Source organism: Galeopterus variegatus, unplaced genomic scaffold (genome assembly GCF_000696425.1).
Source record: "Galeopterus variegatus unplaced genomic scaffold, G_variegatus-3.0.2 Scaffold8531, whole genome shotgun sequence".
Classification (NCBI taxonomy): domain Eukaryota; kingdom Metazoa; phylum Chordata; class Mammalia; order Dermoptera; family Cynocephalidae; genus Galeopterus; species Galeopterus variegatus.
Window position 1 is genome coordinate 69,515 of NW_007734642.1, and position 20,233 is coordinate 89,747.

Below are 20,233 nucleotides of genomic sequence, written 5' to 3' on the forward strand. Positions count from 1 at the left end.
GCCTGGCTGCGGGGAGGCCCGCCGGCCGGTGGAGCCTGCGCGGGCTGGGGCCAGTGGAGTCGTGAAGCAGAACCTTGTAATGAGCGACGCCGGCTGGATTTATGGGGCTGCGCACGTGCGCCTGGCCGTCCTGCGAGGGCCTCTGCACGGGAACAAAAACAAGGCCTGGCCCGAGCACGGCGCGACTGAGTCTTAACAAGAGCCTGCTAATTACTGGAAGGCCCCAGCCTGGGCAGGAGCAGAGCTTGGGGCCAGTTCCTGTGTCACTTTGGGCTTTGTTGGAGTCCTGGGTCTCTCTACTCAGGAGGCCCAGGAGGAGGCACAAAGTCTCAGGGGCCCAAGGCCTGCAGACCTGGGCTCCTCCACTCACCAGCTGTGGCCTTGGACAAGGTGCAGATCCACTCCTTTCCTCACTTTTCCACATCTGTAAAACAGGGTAACATACTTTTTGAGGCTAATGGGAGGCAGGCAGCGTACAGAGTGAACAGGAGGTGACTCATTCCTTGCTTTGAATCCTGGTTCTGCCAGGTTCCTGCTGTGTGGCCTGGGCAGTCACTTCCCCTCTCTGATCCGAACTCTCTTACCTAGAAAGCAGGGTATGAGGTCCACTGTGCAGGGTTGTGAGGAGTGTGCGTGCCCCTTGTAGTCACACCACTGCCACTTCTCAGGGCACAGGAGTATCTCTTGTGCTGTCATTGTTGTTCTTGCACCTGAGAATGGAGGTGGAAGATGCCTCTGCATCTTGCGACGGGATCTCGAAGGCCCTGTTGCCATTGTGGTTCTGCCTCTGTGTCGGTGGTCTGCGCAGCAGAGGGTTGGGCGTGCATCTGTCAGGTGCACCTGGAGATCCCCAGGCCTCTCTACCTGTGCTTGCAACCACAGGCCTCTGTTTTCTAGTGGAGGAGCCCAACAATGCCAGGACGCAAGCTACGGACTGAGCTGGCAGCAGGAGCTAGTCCTTCTGTGCCAAGGCTGGGCTGTGAGAAGGAGCTTCTTGACTCAAGCTTGCATGTAGGGTCACCAGGACATGCTGCCCGTGGCCCACCAAGGACACATGCCTGTGGCCAATACTCTGGCCTGTAAAATGTGTTCACCCAAGCTCACTGGCATGCAGGCAAGGGCTTTTCACCAAACATTTCCCACTGTTTTCCCTATTTATGGATATGAGGATTTAGTATCTAGCCAGCAAGGTCCCATGTCCACTCCCTTTCAAGTCAGGAGCCAGCCAAGGGGGAGCATCAGATGCCGTGAGATCCAGGCTGCAGTTAGCAGCGTGGCAAGAGAAGGCCAAGCCAGGGCCTAGTGCCAGCATCAGGCTCCATTCTGAAGCCACCCTGTGCTCACACAAAGAGGGAGATCCAGTGCAATGGGTTACCCCTGGCTGTCACCCTAGCCTGACTCCTACAGGGCTGGGGTGTCTGGAATGTCCTTGAGGGTGGGCATGGGCGGAGACCAAGTTCCTCCAACCTCCCCTCTGCCTCCACCTTGCCCCCCGCCTTCTGGGCCAGGCAGCAAGGGTACAGCATGTGCCAGGACCCTGGTCCCTGCCTTCCTGAAGGGCAGGGTCTCCTTTGCTTATGTCCCCAGCACCTCCTACAGGGCTTGGCCAGTAGGGCACAGGGAATGTGTACATGAATGGCACTCAAGTGTCTGATGGGGAAGATAGCCATGAAAACACATGACAGCTGCCCAGTAGGCACAGTGCTGTGGCTGATGGGTGTGCGGAGACCTGGAAACCTGTAGGGTTGAGCAGGATTGAAACAAGTGGAGTTGTGTTCTGGTGAGGAACTGGCACGAGCAAAGGCCTGAAAGCAAGATGTGAGTGGCCTGTACAGAGTAGGTCCACGGAGAGAGTGTCAGAAGGGTGATGTGAGCTGAGGCTGGAGAGGAGAACTAGTCTTTCTCCACTCCCAAGCCTACCAAGGCGTGAGAAGGAGTTTCTGAACTTCCGTGGGCCTCAGTTTCCACACCCATGAAATGGAGACACCACACACGATACCACTGTCTCAGGGTGTTGTGAGGATTTGCATGGTGTGTTTTGCATGCCGTAAAGGGCTGAGTGGGCTGTGGCGGTGGTTCTGGGGCTGCTGACCTTTGGGAAGACCTGGGGGGACTGGGGACACCACAAAGAGGCGCAGGAGCATTCAGGCGAAGGCCCCCTGGGAAGCAGTGCCCTGTGAGTGTCATCTCAGTGGAAGTCATCAGTATCTTCCCAGTTGTTTGGATTTGCCCCTAATTAAATCCTGGTGTGGCTGTTGCTGACTGTGGACAAATATATTAGAAGCACTTTGAGCTCAGTGAAAGTTTCGTAAAGTCAGCCCAGTGCTTGCCTGAGGTGGTGTTTCTTTCTAGAGGATGTGGCTGCAGGGCCGAGTGCCTTTTCTCACGGGGTCTGGAGGCTCCTCAGGGTGGGAGTCCACAGCCAGGACCTCCGTGGGACCTAATGAGAAGCTGCTGGGTTTCAATTATGCGCCCGGCCCTGGCTCTGTGCCGTCTGATTGACAGCTCATTACCCCGCTGCCATTTTGGGGCAGTGGAATTTAATCTCCCAGATGGGAAGCAAATCAATTTGCCCATCCACTGCAGCTGAGCCTACTTGAACGCAGCTCTAATTTATTCTCTCAAGCTTAGGAAGCCTTGTCTTTTTAAGGTACAGAAATATCAGGTTTCCCAGCCAGCCTGGCCGGGAGCGCTCAGGCAGACACGCGAGAGGGCCATCCCTGGGACCTGACCTGGGCAAGCCCTGGTCGTTAGCAGGGGACATACCTTCAGGCTGTGTAGGGGAAGCAGGGCTCTCCCCAGCAGGCCAAGCTTGTTGGGAAGGTTGTGTGTGGGAAAGGGGATGGCATGACACCCCATGTCATTGCGATCAGTCTCCTGCCCAAGAGCTCAGGGTGGGAAGAGGCTCCCACTAGCAAGGCAGATCTGACCTCTTGCTTACATGCATTCTAGGGCCACATTACTCTGAGCTGTGATCATTGATCTGGTTTCAGGGCTTTAGACATAAGATTTGGAGGGTGTTGTTCCGAGTCTCTGAGCTTTTCGCCCTCCCTAAAGTGCAGTTATGAACCTGAAGCTGAGGTGGTGACCTTCAAACTGTGGCATTGGGACAGTTTTCCTCCTCTGCCCAGCAGGGCAATCAGAAGGCTTTTTTGCCAGGGACACATGACCTAGGGGGGTGCTCCAGGGCACATCCACACAGACACTGAATGTGCGTGGGTCCTCGTGGTGTGTGGCCACTGACCTCCAGTGCTGGTGCTGGTTCCCCAGCAGATTCCAGGGCAGGGCAGGTCCCAGGTGCCCTGTCCTAAGTACTCCAAGGGGGCTGTTAGCAGATCTGCAGGCAGTTCTGGTCACTTCACAGGGCCTCTTGAGGAGAAATCTCAGCTATGTTTTGTAAGAGACAGAGTCCCCAGTGCTTTCTGCTCAAGTTCAAAGGTGTTTGACGGCATGTTCCTCAGTTCTGCACTCTGCCAACACAGAGGGCTCTGGAGTCTCGTGCATGCGTGCATGGGCACAGGGTGGGCATGGGACGGGTGGGGCTGCTTGGGTGGGAGAGGGGGAGGAAGAACATGCCTCCCGTGGAGAGAGCGTTTCTAAGACACACATTCTCTGAGTTTGACAAAGCAGCCCAGGCCGGGTTGGCTTCCAGGGGTCAGCGAAAGGCCAGTCTGTTTACACACCTTGGTGAGGAGCATGAAGGGGGCAATGGGGGCTGGGATTAATGAGCAGTGTTATTGCCTCGCCTGTCAGGAGGGTCATGTGATATTATTTTGATATCGGGGGCCCCAGAAGCAAACACAACAGGCTAGGTTATAAATAGAAGAAAAGCCAAAGAAAAGTGGCCTCACCCCTTGCCGTTGAGCATTTTTCTTTTTTCTCAGCCGGGAGTGGGCCCCAGGACCCCAGGTTCCCCTCCCCAGCCCAGCGCCTTCAGGTGGATTGCGGGAAGGCGGCACCAAGGCCAGCTCCCAAGATAACGCTGTCTGGTGGCACCGACAGTGAAAATTAAACATCACGACTGCTAATGAATAAATTGGCTAAGCCATCCCCCGACCAGCAGGGTGACTGACGAGACAGCTCGAGTGACAAACAAGGAAATGAGAGGCTCTCCTGCACCCAGCCCGGACCTCCCCAGAAGGGCTGAGCAGGGACAGCCGTGGATTGGGAGGGGTGGGACTCTGGGTGAGAAAAGGAAATTACTGTCCATCTCTTGCTTTTTTTCCCCTCAGTGTAAGCCAACTCCTCTGTCAGGGCTAGCAGTAGCTGTGACCAAATACAGCCAGCTGACCCTGAATGGAGGGAGGAATTCTGCCACATAAACAAATCCATGGATGGACAGCGCCAAATGCTGGGGACGGGCTGGGGGCAGAGGCCAGCGCTAAAGTGGCTGTCCTGGGTGGGAGTGTGTGGGGGGGGCAGATCCGCGATTCCCAGCAGCCAGCAGAGGGGACGGAGGGAGCCCCCAGCAGGGGCTGAGGGAGCAGACTATGTGCCAGCTTCCACTTGTCACCTTGCTCTCTTGGCCTAGAAGATTCCAACCTTTCCTACAAAGTCTGGCGCTGGATTATCTGTTCCAAGAAACCGTCCCTGTGCCCTCTGAGCCAGTGAGCAGAACTCCCTGCTCTGAGCCCCTGCCTGTTGTGCAGGTACTTCTCTGGGTCCCTCGCTCGCTGGGCAGAGGCATTGTCTCACCTGCCTTTGTAAGAGGGCCCCATATAAGGCCTCATTCATAGTAAGCACTCCACAAGTCCTTATTTGCCACTGGATTGCTTTAAATACACATTTCTATTTGTCTGTCATCCCATAGGTTCTGTTTGTGCCCCCAGGGTGGGCCACCCAGGATCTATCAGTGAATAGGCAAGGAACCTCACCTAACTAGAAAACAAAATATTGGGGTGAATACCAAAGAAGAATTCAGCTCCAGGGAGGCTGGGGAGAGTTCTGGTTGTAGACAGAGCTGGGTTCAAATCCCAGCTCCATCATTCATAGCTGTGTGACCTTGGGGAATGTTTCACCTCTGTCATAGTTTCTTCATCTGTAAAATAGGGATAGCTCTCTACCTCATAGGGTTGCCATGACAGGTAAATGAAATGATGTATGTAGAGGACACACACAGTAATTGTTATTGTCAGTTTAGGCCCAGTTGAAGCCACAGTGCTGTATCAGGTCTCAGATGTCATTTAAAGGGGCTCCTGGAGGAGCACTGAAAAAATAGTCTGGATTATTCAGGGCAGAGCACAGCTGCCGAGGGCAAGGATTGTTTTTCAGAAACAAGTGGGAGCAGGTGTTGTCTGCATAGGGCCAGCAAGGGATCACAGGGCTGCATGTCCATGAGGTTGAGATGGAGGTGGGGGGACCTGGGAATGGTGACCATGTGATGAGGTGGCTGCCACTCTACAGCATGCACTACAAGCCTGCCTGCAACACAGCTTACAGCAAAGGGAAGGGCTGGGCTGGGGAACAACACCTACCTCTCCAGAACCTTCAGGATTTTCCCCCAAATAATTGCATTTTTGGTAAACTTTACTACTGCAAACCCATAGTTTGAATAGAGGCAGGTTTGCATTTTAAGAGGTACCTTGCAGTTGCACCAATTTTGTAAAAGCAGTGAGCTTTTTTCTCCCTCTAAACATGAGGCTGACATCAGAGAACAATTCTTCATTTTAGTTTTAAAAACTAACTGGGTGGTTTAGAGAAGAAGGGAATCCCAGGCGGTTTGTGGGCTGTTTCACTGAAAAGAATTTCTTCAGTGCACCCGCACCTCAGGGGCACAACACACTTTGGATTATTCAAACGTTAGATGCATTTAGGTGATTATGGTAAATAATTCATGCAAACTCTGGCAAATGCAATTTATTCTATTGTGTAATCACAAGGAAGAGCAGAAACTGGCTGCCCTTGTCTCTACTTACTTCCCAGTCCTTTTAGCGACATCTAGTGGAAGACCTTTGAAAAATACAGCATTTGCATCTGGTGTACCGCCAAGTTAAGGAAATCCAGTTCACTGAGAAGCTACTAAACCTTGGTTCCAGCTAGATGTTTATGTTTTTCAATATCAAGTTACAAATACCACCAAGGCCAAATGGATTCTCTTTTGTTGCTGTTTAGAGTGTGCCATCAGGGACCCTTTATCACCGTGTTCAGCATCTCTGGTTGTCACTTATTAGCAGTATGAGCGCAGGCAGGTTCCTTCTCAGCCTCAGTGTTCTCAGCTATAAAATGTACCTAATATACAGGACCTAGGGTTATTACAAGGACCAAATGAAATGAGGTCCATGAAGGACTCAGTTCAGTGACTGGCACACAGTAAATACCAGTATTATCAGCTAACTGTAGCCACTATTTTTCTGTCACCCTCCCTGCACACTGCAGGCTCCACCTGTAGAAACAATTTGCAGAGATTATCTATGAAGTGATATCATTTTAAGATGCATCTTCTTGAAAAGACAATGCTAAACTTTCTCTTTCTCTTTCACCAAACTCTCATGAAGAAATGTGGATACATAATCTATACCCAGCAAAGATTTTGGAAAAAGAAATTTAAAAGTCTTAATAATACCTTATATTTAGAAGAAATTTGGAAAAATCACCTTTCAGGTTTGAGTTAGAAGTAGTTGCCTTTTCATTGAAAAGATTGGTTGGATAATGGTCTAGGACCTTCTGTTTTGATTTCATTAGGCAGTTTGGAAAGGAAAATGATCCTTAACATTTATCCCTGACATGCACTGTACTGCATATTTCTTCCTGGCTAAAATCTGCTTTAGAAGAAGGCACTTTTTAAAGAGCTAGAAGGAGTCTTCTGTGCATTTTAGGCAAACTTAGATTAAGGTGTAAATGTCCTTTGAAGGAAAGAGTCCATGTTTTGCTAACATATTTTAGTTGCTGTGGTCCACCCGGGATCTTTCTAAACAATCTACGTTCCAAAATGGCCTGGGCTGTAAGGAGGCATGTAAGAGCTGGCAGCACAGCCAGGTGCCCCTCTGACCAGGAGCCTGTCCTGCAGGGGTGACAGGCCTAACACAGCCCACCAAAGGGCAAGAGGCTTCTGCAGGTCCATCCAGCAAGGTCCCGGGGTACCCAGGCCCAGCCATGAGCCAGAGAGACTGTCAGGAGGAGAGGATGGTAGGAGAGAGCTGGGCTCAGAGTCTGGAGCTTTGGGCTCTGTACCAACCTGCCAGTTGCCACCTGCATGGCTTTGGATACATTCCCTTCATCTGTGAAAGAGATCACACCTCTGCCCAAGGGACACAGGATTGGAAGGAGAGACATTATATGAATTCTTGCTCTAAACCACTGGGGGCTAGTAGATGCCCCCACCCACTCAGATGCATTGGCCACCATGGAGTCTCCTGGGGTAGGATGCCCTGCCCCCCGCATCGTGTGACTAGAGAAGCTAACTTAGGACTCATGGGAACAATAACTTGCAACACGCCAGTCACAACTGTTTAACATTTTACTAAATCAATTCACACAAATTCCAAATTGCAAATATAATTAAGGACAACAGATTCTGTTCTGCTTTTTAAATCTTTCATTTTCAAATCCATCATTAAGACAAAAAGTAAACAAAAATTAGATCTGTTGCAAATTCATGATTTTTCTTCTGAGAATAAAAGAACATTAGAGTAAAAAGAACGCCACTGGGTGTACAATAAAGCACCACAACACACGGTTACAAATGGGGCTTCCTGGCTTCTGCAACATGTAAAAGACACTGTTCTCCCCATTGCTCTGCGTCAATTAGGACTTCATTAAAATAAAACTATAAAATCTCCTAGGTTACACTAAGTCAGACACGGTCTGGAACACAGTGCTTAACAACAGTAATGCCAACTATCAGTGCTAACGTAAAAACATTTTAGAAGGTCAAAAACAATTAAACTGGAAACCAAAACCTTATTTTCCCTAGATGAGCAAAATTGAAAATGAAAAGGTTCCCGCCTCCCAGTAGGAGTGAAAGGGTTTTTTCTTTCAAATTGGAGGCAGGGGCTGGTTCTGTAGTTCCTCAGCCTAGTTGGCGTCCAGCTTGGCCATTTCCTGCACATAGATGCCTATACTCTCACTGTCAAAAAGCACGAAGTACACTGTTTTGATTGAAGAGGACATTGTGGACACGAAGTAACTGGAGATGGCCTTCAGAATCAGCTGAGCTGCTGTCTGCTTTGGAAAACCATTCCTACAGGAGAGAACAAACGTGCTCAGCAACCAAGGTGGCCATGGGACCCGCCCTCCCCAGGGGTCACCACCCTCAGAGGCCCTCGAGGCTGGCTGCTGTAGCTCGCCCCATGTTGGGTCACAGTGTCCACTGAGCCCTCTGGCTGCTTGTACACAGGTGTGAGAAAACCCAGTGCTCACAAGACAAAGGACAACCGGGCAGAGAGCTGTGATCTGCAGGAGAGTATGCTCAGTGCCTTTGGAGAAGGCATCCAGCAAGCAGACAGGATAGTGTCTGGTGGTGTGTGTTAAAAGTCCCCCAAGCGCAGTGTGAGCTCCTACATTTCCTCTGCCCATCGTCCCTATGACTAGCATGGGGCTTGAGCCACAGCCCAGGCCCTCAATGCTCCCGGTGGGTGTCAGCCCCAGGGGATGACTGGAGGCTGGAGGTTCTCTGCGAAGGTGCTGACCTCATCCACTCACATAGAAGGGTCACACCCTTTGCACCAGCCTTTGGATTTCATGGGTGCAGGGGCTCCTAGCCAGGAATCCACCCCTACTACACACCAGCTTATACCACTCCAAAGGCCAGGGTGTCAGGGAGCTGTGGGTGCAGAGGAAGATCTCTGGGCCAAGTGGGCTCCTTAGCTCAGGGATATCATCCAAGTCTCCAAGCCAAATGTATCTGAATCCATGTTTCCATTTAAAAGTAAATGTCTGTGTCAACTTTTGAAGGCAGGTGCTCAGAACTTAAGCACCTGGAGTCAGGACTGGGAAGGCTGGCACTCATTGCTCTATACAGTGTTCCTGAGGCTGTTCCTGGTCAGCATGGTACATGCATAACCCAGGGGACCTGGGAGGGGAGTGGCAGGAACGCAGCAGCTTGCCTGGTCCACTGGAAATAACCAGGGTTTGGAACCAGTGGCTCTGGATTCGAATCCCTTAACTGATCCTAATCTTCAGTTAAGGACACTGGGTGGCAGGAACGCAGCAGCTTGCCTGGTCCACTGGAAATAACCAGGGTTTGGAACCAGTGGCCCTGGATTCGAATCCCTTAACTGATCCTAATCTTCAGTTAAGGACACCGAGGGTGAGAGTTTGGGGCCATTTTTCATGGGGATTTCTTTGTTCATTGGCAGATCTACAATCTGCCTGCTGAGCCTGTGGACATGTTGGCTTGCGAGGTGCTGGGCCAACCTGCCTATCTGTGCTGGTACTGTCCTTCAGGTGGGTATCTGCCACCAGGAGGAGAGGTTTTCAAACGTGTAAGGTGAGAATTTGTTACAACACACTAGTCTCACTCGCTCCGTGCCTGTGAGGTTTGAAGCACCTGGCTGGTCGCTTGCAGAGCCATGCACATCCCACTGCCCTCAGTGCTCAGCACATGCCACAGCCACAGGAGAAAACCCACTTGCTTTTGGTCAAACATGGCTTCACCCAGCTCAATGATAAAGAGCTTAGAACTTCTGGATGCTTCAGGAAAGGAGCTCATTCTTAGAGGACAAGGGGTGTCATCCCTGGGTATGTCCCCAGCCTGTGGGCTGGGCTTCCCTCACACACAGGTGCTCCTCCTCAGCCACACAGCGCCCCTATGGAGCTGCCAGTGCACACAGTGCCACTGCTATGGAGAACGGTTCAGCACTTCAGAGCCGCTCTGGCCAGGAGAGGGTCATCAGATGTGCATAGCCTCCCCGAGGAGACACTGGAGGCTCCCGACCAACAGATGAGCCATAATAGAGGGTGCGGGGCCAGTTAAGGAAGGGCTTTGCAGGGAGTGGGCAGGTCGTCCCCTGGCACCCAGGCCCACTTGCAAATCTGAAAGCTTGGCCTGGGAAGCAGATGTTCTGACCACATCTGGCACTGCTGCCTTGACTATTTTCACAGGAGTCAAGGAGCAGAGGATGGGTTATCCAGAGCAAGATCCATGTTGGGAATCACCTGAGGAGGTAGACTAGACCTTCCATTTTGGGGGGTGTCTTCCTAGCTGTGCAGCTGCTTCCAGCTGTGGCCTGCACTCAGGCCAAGGAACTCCAAGGGCTCCGAGTGGACAGAGGCCAGTCTGTGGACTTGACCTGGGTGAGCGGGACTGAGAGGAGCTGCTCTGTGAACGTGAAGCCTGGGACCATGCTCCGTCAGCTCCCTCCAGTGAGGGTGCCCTCCTACCTGTCCTGGCCTCACACCTGCACAGGTAAGCTGGGCTGAGGTGAGGGCCTGTGGAACTGCCTGGAATGGCAGTGTGTTGTGTGGCCTGGTACCCACAGCATGTTTCCTTTTGTGGCTGCCCAGCCCCACCTGAGCTGGACATAATGCCACCTGGTAGCTACCGCCCAGGCCACTGCATCACCAACACTTAGCTACATCTGGCCCAAGCTGGGTGAGATGTGGCATTAGGCAGGTACACACAGTGAGTGGCTCTGGCCCATGCCCTGCCAGCTGGAGCACCAAAAGTGTGCCCATCACTCCTGCCTATGCCCAGCACTTTCTGATATAGACCCCTCCCATGGCTTTCCATCCCTCTGCCTTGGACCCTTGAGAGTCTGTGTGACTTTCAGTGAGAGAATGTTCTTTCCTGTTCATATACATCAGTAGTTCTCAAACTTTAGCCTGCATCAGAATCATGGAGAGCTGGTCAAAATACAGATTGCAGGGTGCCGCCAGAGTTTCTGAGTTAGCAAGTCTGGGGCCACTCTTCGTGAACCTCTCTCTTTTATGTAGCCTGGAGTCTACAATCTGAGCTTTCAGGGTGGACCCAAAGGGTAAGGACATGCAAGTGGAGAAGAAAGGTAGGAGTGGAAGGTTTTAGACCCACAGTGCCCGTGCCTGCGTACTCTCCTGTTAATAGAGAGCAGGCCGCTCTTCTGCCAGACGTGCCTGGCCTTGTCCTTCAAGGTTGCTGTTGGGTGAACGTGAGTCTGGGTTTTTCCAGGAAAACCTCTTATTGACACACCTACCCATCTGTCCGAAGAAGCCACAGCTTAAAGAAGAAATCCTGCCATCGGACTATGGCTGATCTGGAGCACGCGGGCTACCAGGAAGGAACAGCAAAGGTAATGGCTTTCCCAAACTGTTTCCTAGTTGCTGCAGTGAAGAATGTTTGTAACACAATGGACTGTGTGAATAGATGCTCTTGCAGGAGTGCATTACACACAGCCCCACACCTGTAAGACAGAGGCAGCTGTGGCACATGCAGTGGCCTGGGCAGGCCAGTCTCAGCTCTACCTCTGATGCAGGGTGGCCTGAGTGGTTAAGAGCTCAGGATTTCCTGGAACCACACAGGATTTGAGACCTAGCCCTCTCTCTGTGCCTTGTCTCCCCACCCTGTGCAACGGAGTTAGCAGAGTATTGGATGAGATCATGCACATTCAGCACCAGGGCATGGCACAGAGTCCTCAATCACGTGGGTGGTGTCTAAGGGCTCACACAGTGGAAAACGGGAACCACACAGGATTTGAGACCTAGCCCTCTCTCTGTGCCTTGTCTCCCCACCCTGTGCAATGGAGTTAGCAGAGTATTGGATGAGATCATGCACATTCAGCACCAGGGCATGGCACAGAGTCCTCAATCACGTGGGTGGTGTCCAAGGGCTCACACAGTGGAAAACTGCCTCCCCAACACTAGGCCCTGTGACAGATGTGCCTGGGTGACTGCTGTTGTCACTGCAGTTACACTGTGGTAAAAATGTTGGCCCCAGACTCCCAGAAAGCTGCTGTCCAACGTGCACTAGCAAGTGGTGGCACGGCAGGGGCTCCAGAGGCTCCTGGTGCAGCTGACCGCCTCCAAGGGAGCTGCCTGCCTGCTGGCGTCGCACTTATCTTTGGCTTCCTGGGTGGCTAGGTTCCCTCGCTGGTTGCACAACCCTCTGAATGGCCATCCCTGCAAGGCCAAGGCTCCCCACTTTCCACCCTACTGCCACTGTGACAGTCACTCTGTCCTGAAGCTGCACTGTCTGCCTTTAGATGAGAGCAGATGCCACAGAGCAAGAGGGGTTAAGGGCTTCCACTCTATGGTCCCAGCTGCCTTTGGTTAGTTTCTGCGACTGGAAAGTAGGTACTTCAGGGGTATCCGTGATGATGACAGGTGGGAATAAGGATGCTGCTGCGGCCACCACTGGTCCCCACCCTCTGGAGCCCCCGACCTGTCCTGTGGGTGTGTTTACAGCATGTTCCTTAAGTTCCCCTCACTGGCAGGGCTGGGACCTTTTCTTGAGCAGACTAAAGAGACATCTGCATTTCTTCTGCAGTCACTCCAGCTGTGTCTGGAACAGCTTTTCCCAAGGGTCCTAGTTTCCCTAGTTTAGGACAAGGGGACCTCAAGGGCCCTCTCAGTCCAGTGCCCTCCTGGGTTAGCCTGCTCAGTGACGCCGGGTATACACATTGGATGCTTGTCCCCCCGTCCCACCTGGAAATGCAGAGATTCTGGGTTCACAAGGGCTGCAACCCAGAAAAGGCTTGAGTTCCTCCAGTTCTGCAGATCCTCTCCAGTGTGGCGCCTCCCTAATTGCCCCTGCTCCTGGTGTACTGCCCTCTAGCAATGGGCCAGTCAGGCATGCAGGGAGCCCAGGATTAGAGCTGTGAGGAGCAGACCAATTAGGGACCCCAGAGAGTCACACGGGGAAAGGGTATATCCTGGGGATGGAGGGAGTCCAGGTAAATTTTCTGGAGGAGATGGGCTGGGAGCTCTCCCTTCACAGCTGGGTAGGAGTAGAGGTGGATTCCAGGTGGACTCTGTTAGGGACCCCAGAGAGTCACACGGGGAAAGGGTATATCCTGGGGATGGAGGGAGTCCAGGTAGATTTTCTGGAGGAGATGGGCTGGGAGCTCTCCCTTCACAGCTGGGTAGGAGTAGAGGTGGATTCCAGGTGGACTCTGTTTTTTTTCTTGCTGGGCCAGTCGCCAGTCTAATGACCCAAGTTGGCTTTGAGGTGACAGGTTAGGGCTGGATGTCTTGGAAGCTTGAGTGATGTGGGGAAAATGTCTGCCGACACTCTTCTGTTAGGATTAGTCCCCCTCCCCGTGCTGCTAGCTGCTTCTGGGCCCTTACCGTTCCTCCATGTTCTATCCAGCTTTTGAGTAGTTGCCTGACTGTTTGATGTTGCCCCAGTCAAAGGCTACTCAATCCATAGGGAAAGACCAAATCATCAGGACTCTGTGCTGAGAGGCACAGTGCTCAGGAGGGAGAAGACTCAGAAGGGAAGGTGACCCACTCTTGCCCCCCCAGCTTTGGCCTACAGCAGCCTGAAGTGCCTCTCATCTTCTTTTGCTCCAAGGCTCACATGCTGTGGGTTAATAAATAGTTCTCCCCAATTCAAAGGTCTTTGAGTTTGTTTCCATCCTTCTATTTTTCCTCTAAGGCCAATGGCTAGGGCACAGGGAGGCCGATGGCTGTGCCTGGGCAGGTTAGGGAATTCTAAGGTGGTGTTTCCAGGGTTCCCTGTAGAAATCAACACACACAGAGAGTGCACAAGCAAGGACATGCCCTCTGACAAGATGAGAAGAGGTGGGAGCAGAAACCTGTCTGACCAACGGAGACATGAGTTCCATATGCCTAATGTCATAAGCTCTGAAGGGCCTCCAATCAAATTCTGGCTCTGCCAAGTACAAGCTGTGTGACCTCAAGTAAGTGACTTAACCCCTCCAAACTTTGGCTTCTTTGCCTTTGAATGGAATTAATAACAATGCTCACCTCTGGGTTACTGTGAGATAATGCGGATAAAGGGTTTACCATAGGGTTGGGGCTCAAAAAACACCATAAATGGTAGATTGAAAAAAAAACCCCAAAAAATCAGTTTTCCTTTGAAGCTCATAAATCTAAGGAAAGTTTAATCAAAATCCCAAACTAGCTATTCTCAATGTACTGCCCCTCCAGAAAGGGGTCACCCCCTAATGTCAAACAGAGCCAAGGGAGTGGGAGTGTCCATAAATATTGTGACTGGAATGGCCAAGGACAGGATGTCCAGATGCCAGAGGTGGTTTCCCAAGGCCAGGTTACACTGCGGGCTGGAGGGAGCAAGTGGCCATATAGGTGGGCTGCGGTCATCCTCCCACATGCCCAAGATGCCAGGCCCCAGCTGAGGGAAAGTGATCCCACGCTCTTCACCAGCATGTCTGCACTGACACTGTTTTAATTCCAACATGACTTCTATGCTGGAGACACCGAATGTCACAAACAAGCTGTTTTATTTCCCCTCCTAAAACTCACTGTGATTTACTGGCCAGCTCTGGAGTAATCCCATGTTTTACTCATGAAAGAGAGGGCAGCTGTTTACATGGTGCTGTGGGGTGAGGTCTGCCTGGCAGATGTGGCCAGGTAGCAGTGCACATGTGCTGCCTTTGGCCATTCCACCTCTTAAAAGCTTTCAATTGATTATTTTTTAAAACTTTTCACTCCATGAAAAATGTAAATAAGTTTGTAATAACAGATGCTCTTTTATGGGAATTACTTTTATGCTTCAATTTAGAATTTTGCAATAGCCATATGAAAGGGCGTGAAATTATTACCTCCAATAAAGACTCCTATTGCCTCTCTCTTCGGAAGCACCTTTCATCAGAGTAGATCAAAGTGTACGAAGCACTAATTAACTGAGCCTCAGAACCATCTGTGAGGAAGGGCAGTCCCTAAAACCTTGCTTGCTGATAAAGCAGGCAAGGGACAGATAGGTTGATTCATTTACCAACAGTCACACAGCACAGTGCCAAAGAACAGACTTTTTATGGGAGATGGGAGAAGCACGAAGTATGGCTACTTGTTGACCACCTCATGAAGGATGCTCATCTTTGCCAGGTGCTCTTAGAACAAAATGAAAGGGCTTTTAGATACTCTATCTCTGTTAGCTTTTGCTTTCAACATGCATTTAAATGGTGTTGACTTTAAGAATGAAGATTCACATATGCTCTTGGCAAGAGAGACTAGAATGAAGAAGTAGTGACTGAAAATGTACAGGGCAATCCGAAACACCACATATGTCATCAGGAGTCTGGGTGCTTGTGGTCGTCCTGCCTTTGGCAATGACTTGAGCTCAGAGACTGTGGAGCTGGGTGTGCATGCGGTATGCACGAGGGTGTGGGCACCGGCATGTGCTTTCACTTGTTTTCTGATCAGCATCCCTTCTCCCCCAAACAAATACACACTGCAGGGATGTGGTACACACACTGCGGGGACCGGGAACGTGGTGGTTTTGCTGCTCCAGCTTCCTTTGGCCATTGGGCCTGAGAAGAGAGCCTCCTTGAACGGCTCAGAGGACTAAGGGACCTCACTCCAAGGAGCCTCTGGTCCAGGAGGCTCACAGCTCACAAAACCGAGAGGGATTGCTGGGGAAATGCTTGCTGTACCATTTTGCCCTTGCTGGAGGTAGGCCGTGATAGAGGCTCCAAAAGAGAAGGGGCAGGCATAACCAGAGATCTTTCCCCGTGCTCAGATCCTCTTGTAGGTCCTGCTAATCACAAGTGACCTCTTTGGCCACAGAGAGCCCTGGGGAATAGGCCTTCTGCTGGGTACACTGTCCAACCAGAGATCTTTCCCCGTGCTCAGATCCTCTTGTAGGTCCTGCTAATCACAAGTGACCTCCTTGGCCACAGAGAGCCCTGGGGAATAGGCCTTCTGCTGGGTACACTGTCTGAGTGATGTGACAGGAAGCTCCTCCAGTGCTGGTTCTGTCACTGTCACTTGAGGCATGGGACCTCAGTGATGGTGGTGTTGGGGGAAACAGAATTATGAGGCCTGCCCAGGCTGAAAATAGTAAAATCCACTCTTCATCCTCCTCATGAGTTTGGAAGGAAGTGCTTTGAAAAAAGCAGCTTTCTATAAATAACAAGGTGTGGTTCTGTGGACTGTCGCTTGGGCCCAGGATGGCAGCGTAGCCTCTGGGGTCATGGGATGTATTGATGGGTAGAGACCCCAGAAGGCTCACAAACAGTGGTGGGAAGCTCCAGGAGCAGTGGCAGATACTTTGTCCAAACCAAGCCACATGCCACTATAGAACCCCAGATTGTGGGCCCAAGACTCTAACAGCTGCAGCCTCAAAAGTCCAGTTTCCCTTGGCTTCACTGCCCAACAAGATCCCGAGCCCTCCAGAGGCCTGAGCCTTAGACCCTCGGCAGGAAGGATACTGGTAATGTGATGGGTGATGGGTGCTGGGACTTTCTCAGAGGTGGTGCTGCCTGACAGGCCCATGTGTCTGCATCATGGCACAGGGGGATCATTACACGCATTTTCCAGAGTGGGGATTAATTTATGTGCCATCCTTCAGTTTGTCAGTGGCCAAGCCAGGACTCTACTCAGGGCCTGACCCTCAAGCCAGAGTGCAGTGCTGCTCTGATAGGCAGGCAGCTGACAGACTAATTGCTGGCACTGGGGGTGCACAATCAGAGACCTGCCTGCATCATCAGCTGTAGCGGACTACACTCCTCCAGTGGGGCCTCTGAGTTGTGCATCTGCCTCAGGGCAATCGTTCTGCTCCTGAAAGCCCTGGGGAGGCTACTCAGGGGATATTTCAGGGATGGGAGGTGGGGCAGGGCCCAGCCCTGTTTGTTATCACATAATTCTCCATTCAGTTCCCTCATGAGCAGGCCATCAGAATTACCCAGGGCAGCAATACAGTGAGACAGACTAGAGCAAGCAGGTTTCTCGAAGTGAAGGATGCTTGGGGGACGCAGAACTGGAACACAGCTGCAGGCTCACGCTGGGAAGGTCACTCTCTTAACTAAAACCCCTGCACTGGCACCTGCTTGTCCTCTCCACCCATCTAAGTCTCAGTGCCTGTCAAACCTCATTCACTGAGGCGCTGTCTCTGTGGTCCCAGTGCACACTGAGGTCCCCTTCTGTAATGACATTTGCTGTCACAATTGAAGCTTTATATTGTCCTTGGGCTCGTGTCTTTCTCTCTTCAATTGCCCCTCACCACTGTTTGACATTTGTGTTCTCCCCTCTTTCGTGCTCTGGTCTCCTTGACTAAGGCAAGTGATTGAAGGTGACCTCAGCAGCCTTGCACAGAGTGAGAGCACCAGACCCGGAGGCCATGTACACAGAGAAGTACACTCATGACTACCATGGTGACAAGCGTGTTCCTTACCTGCCGCTGCCAATGGATGGAAATGCAATGGATTTCAGCTTCTTATCATCAGCCAGGGCCAAGCAGTTTTTCACTGTCTTTTCCAGAAGTTCCTCACACTTGTCTGCACCCCAGACTGGGCTGTTACAGTGGATCACAAACTTGGCGGGCAGGCCATGGCCTGCACTGACAGCAGCTAGAAGGAACAAGACAGAAACAGTGCATATATTCCTGTGCAAAGTACCTGTCAGAAGGTGAAAACACAGACCCATTCTCCTACCAGTGTGTTTTCCTGTGCCCTCTGAGGGCCCTTGTCCGAGGAGGAACGCATCTGCCTGCCATGTAGTGATTCTAATGTAAGCAGGAGCTGGGAAATGCTTACCATTTAGTCTCCTCTCTCTGGGCAGCCAAGCCACAACCCACCCTTGGAAAGTTGCAATTAGGGTGCATCACCACCAGGAATTTTAGCCATGATTGCAATGAGCTCCCCCTCCAGGGTGCTCCTGGAAGGCAGAGCTGTGCCCATCTCACTTGATTGAATGTGTCTGAATGTTTACTGCCTTAAAATAATTGCCTTTTTGGGTCTCCAACCACCTCTCCTCATGTGAATTCATGTGCAGATAACTAGGACGTATCTCTTAATCTCCTAGGCCCAATTCAGGACAAGCCTACTAGGAAAGCAACCCCTTTAAATGAGTGGCTGAGCAACCTGGCCGCACCTCTGCTGAGGGCGGCCTCACTGTTTGACTGCCTGATCTGTTCACTGTGGCCGAATTAGAATGGATTTTTAGGATGGAACTAGTTTCTTTTCTTGGAAGAGGAGCTCTCTTCCAGCTACACATCTCCATAGGGGGACCACCTCTCCCTTGTCAGATCTAATGCATAGGCCTTGGGTCTAGCCTGATCTGTTCACTGTGGCCGAATTAGAATGGATTTTTAGGATGGAACTAGTTTCTTTTCCTGGAAGAGGAGCTCTCTTCCAGCTACACATCTCCATAGGGGGACCACCTCTCCCTTGTCAGATCTAATGCATAGGCCTTGGGTCTACTACATAACAGGAAATATGACAAGTCCACCTGTCTCCCAGAGCATGTTCCAGATTCCCTGTCCATAGGATGCTCTGCAAAGGAGGTGGTTCTGGGGCCAACGGGCTTGGTGAGCACTGCATGTTGTATGTCTACAACACCACCGCTACAGCAGGACACCCAAACTCTTGTTTGGTTGGATGTTTCTGAAACCCATTTTTTGAGGAACACCTGTCAGCACCATCCAAGGAACATGGGTTGTTATGGTTGTGTCACTAGTCAATACTGGGGGAGGAGTGATTTGTGGGTAGCATCTCGTGGTGCAGGAGAAACAGCTCTGAACTAAGAGTATCGGGGTCTGAGTTTGAGTCTTGGCTTTGAGAACTCTGGTCTGAAGTGCTGGTGTATAGAACCGAGATGGGGGGTTTAATTCACTGGTTGGTCCACACAAAAAGTCACTGCTAAACTGTGAATGAAAAAAGACTGGAAAGAAACATATTAACAGTGATTATCTTTGAGCAGTGGAGCAGGGGCATGTTTTATTCTCTTTATACTTTTTAAAGTATATTAAAACATTTTCTAAAATAGCTCTTAAAATAAAGAACAAAATGTGTTATTAAATCAAGCAAAAAATGTCTTGTGCCATGCTAATCTAATGGGCTGGCATCCACTGTGGCTCAGGCTTCACCAGAAGTTTGGTGTGTAGCTGTACTGGGCCACCTCCCATCAGACTGCACACGTGTGAGGGTCTCATCCAGGCTTAAACTGGAACACTGAGGGAAGGGACCTGCGGGCTGGTGCAGACGGTGGCGGAAGCAAGGCCAGCAGCCCCCGCTTGGGTGGGAAAGGCTGTGTATGCTCTCCCTTGTACAATGTGGGACTGTGGTGGAACTGTCTGCAGGAACTTTATTATAATCAGTGCCTACATGGCATATCCTTTGCCAGTAGACCAGAGGTCAAAGGCACACATCAGCTGAGAGAATGCCATGCCCTATTCCTACTGGGCCCTGAGACTAGCCTGGGATGGGGGCCATGTGTAGTCACTGGGGAAAGAGGGGCAAAATCTGATGGGTTTGTGCAGATGTTACCTCATTATTATTGATGTTTACATTTAAGTTAAAATCTGTTTTAAAAACAGACAGAATTTGAAAGACAGAATGGGCATCAGGGACCACATAGTAAGAAGAGAAAACTGGAACACCAAGTGAGGAAGGGGGTGGCCTGTCCTCACACAGATGGTGGGGCCGGACCTTCCCTGCTGTACAGACTCTCAGACCCTCAGGAGGCCCTCTGCCCTGCCCTACTGACCACCTAAATTCCAAAATTCAGGCCTGCAGCTGTGAGTAAGAAGTGCCCTGTCTCCAGGTCTTAGCAATAATCCTCCCCACATCAGATGCCAGGTCGTTTTCTTCCTCCTTATACCAGGAAGGTGTAACTGGCAAATGAAAAATGTGTATTTGCATGCTTCACACTAAAAATACAGACAGCTGAATGAAGATTATTAGTTCGCTTCTCTTACCAGCAGTTTTGCAGATGGTTCACTATCACTATCTATAATTCTCATCGCCCGGTTTGCCAAACTCGGCTTCTGTAATTCCTCAAAATTTGTGGTCTAGATGCCAAACATATAGCAGCTATTGGAAGTAATAAAACAAAATTGCAAAGGTGGTTTTCAGTAGCTTTAACCCCCCGACAATGAGCAGGTGATAAAGTTCCAGGCTGTAAAGCTAACGGTTGTCCTCTGCCTCCCCTGCAGAGCCATGTCTGCACTGCCACACCCTTCTGGATTCTCAGCTCCTTCCTAAAAGGGTTCCTCTAACTCTGCATTTGCCACACCCAGGTGAGCACAGTGGCTTCCCCATCTCACCTCCAGCTACTTCCAAGGGCCCGTTCTTTTTCCGGAGTTCCAGAACAGCTTCCACAAACTCCTTGCCACCTTTCTTCTCCAGCGTGTTTCCTAGACAAGGGCAGGGTTTGGTCAGATGCCATCCTGTGTCTCTGGCAC

General features: G+C 51.1%; 1 protein-coding gene across 1 annotated transcript; it reads right to left on the reverse strand.

Annotated features, from left to right (window-relative positions):
• Positions 1-7,438: 7,438 nt before the first annotated feature.
• Positions 7,439-20,213, reverse strand: LOC103608533 (core histone macro-H2A.1-like; the record flags this gene model as incomplete). The annotated part of the gene is made up of 3 exons (XM_008592960.1): positions 7,439-8,179; positions 17,225-17,399; positions 20,096-20,213. Coding segments are annotated over 3 exons (459 nt in total), but the record flags the coding sequence as incomplete, so codon positions are not given.
• Between the last annotated feature and the right edge of the window lie 20 nt (positions 20,214-20,233).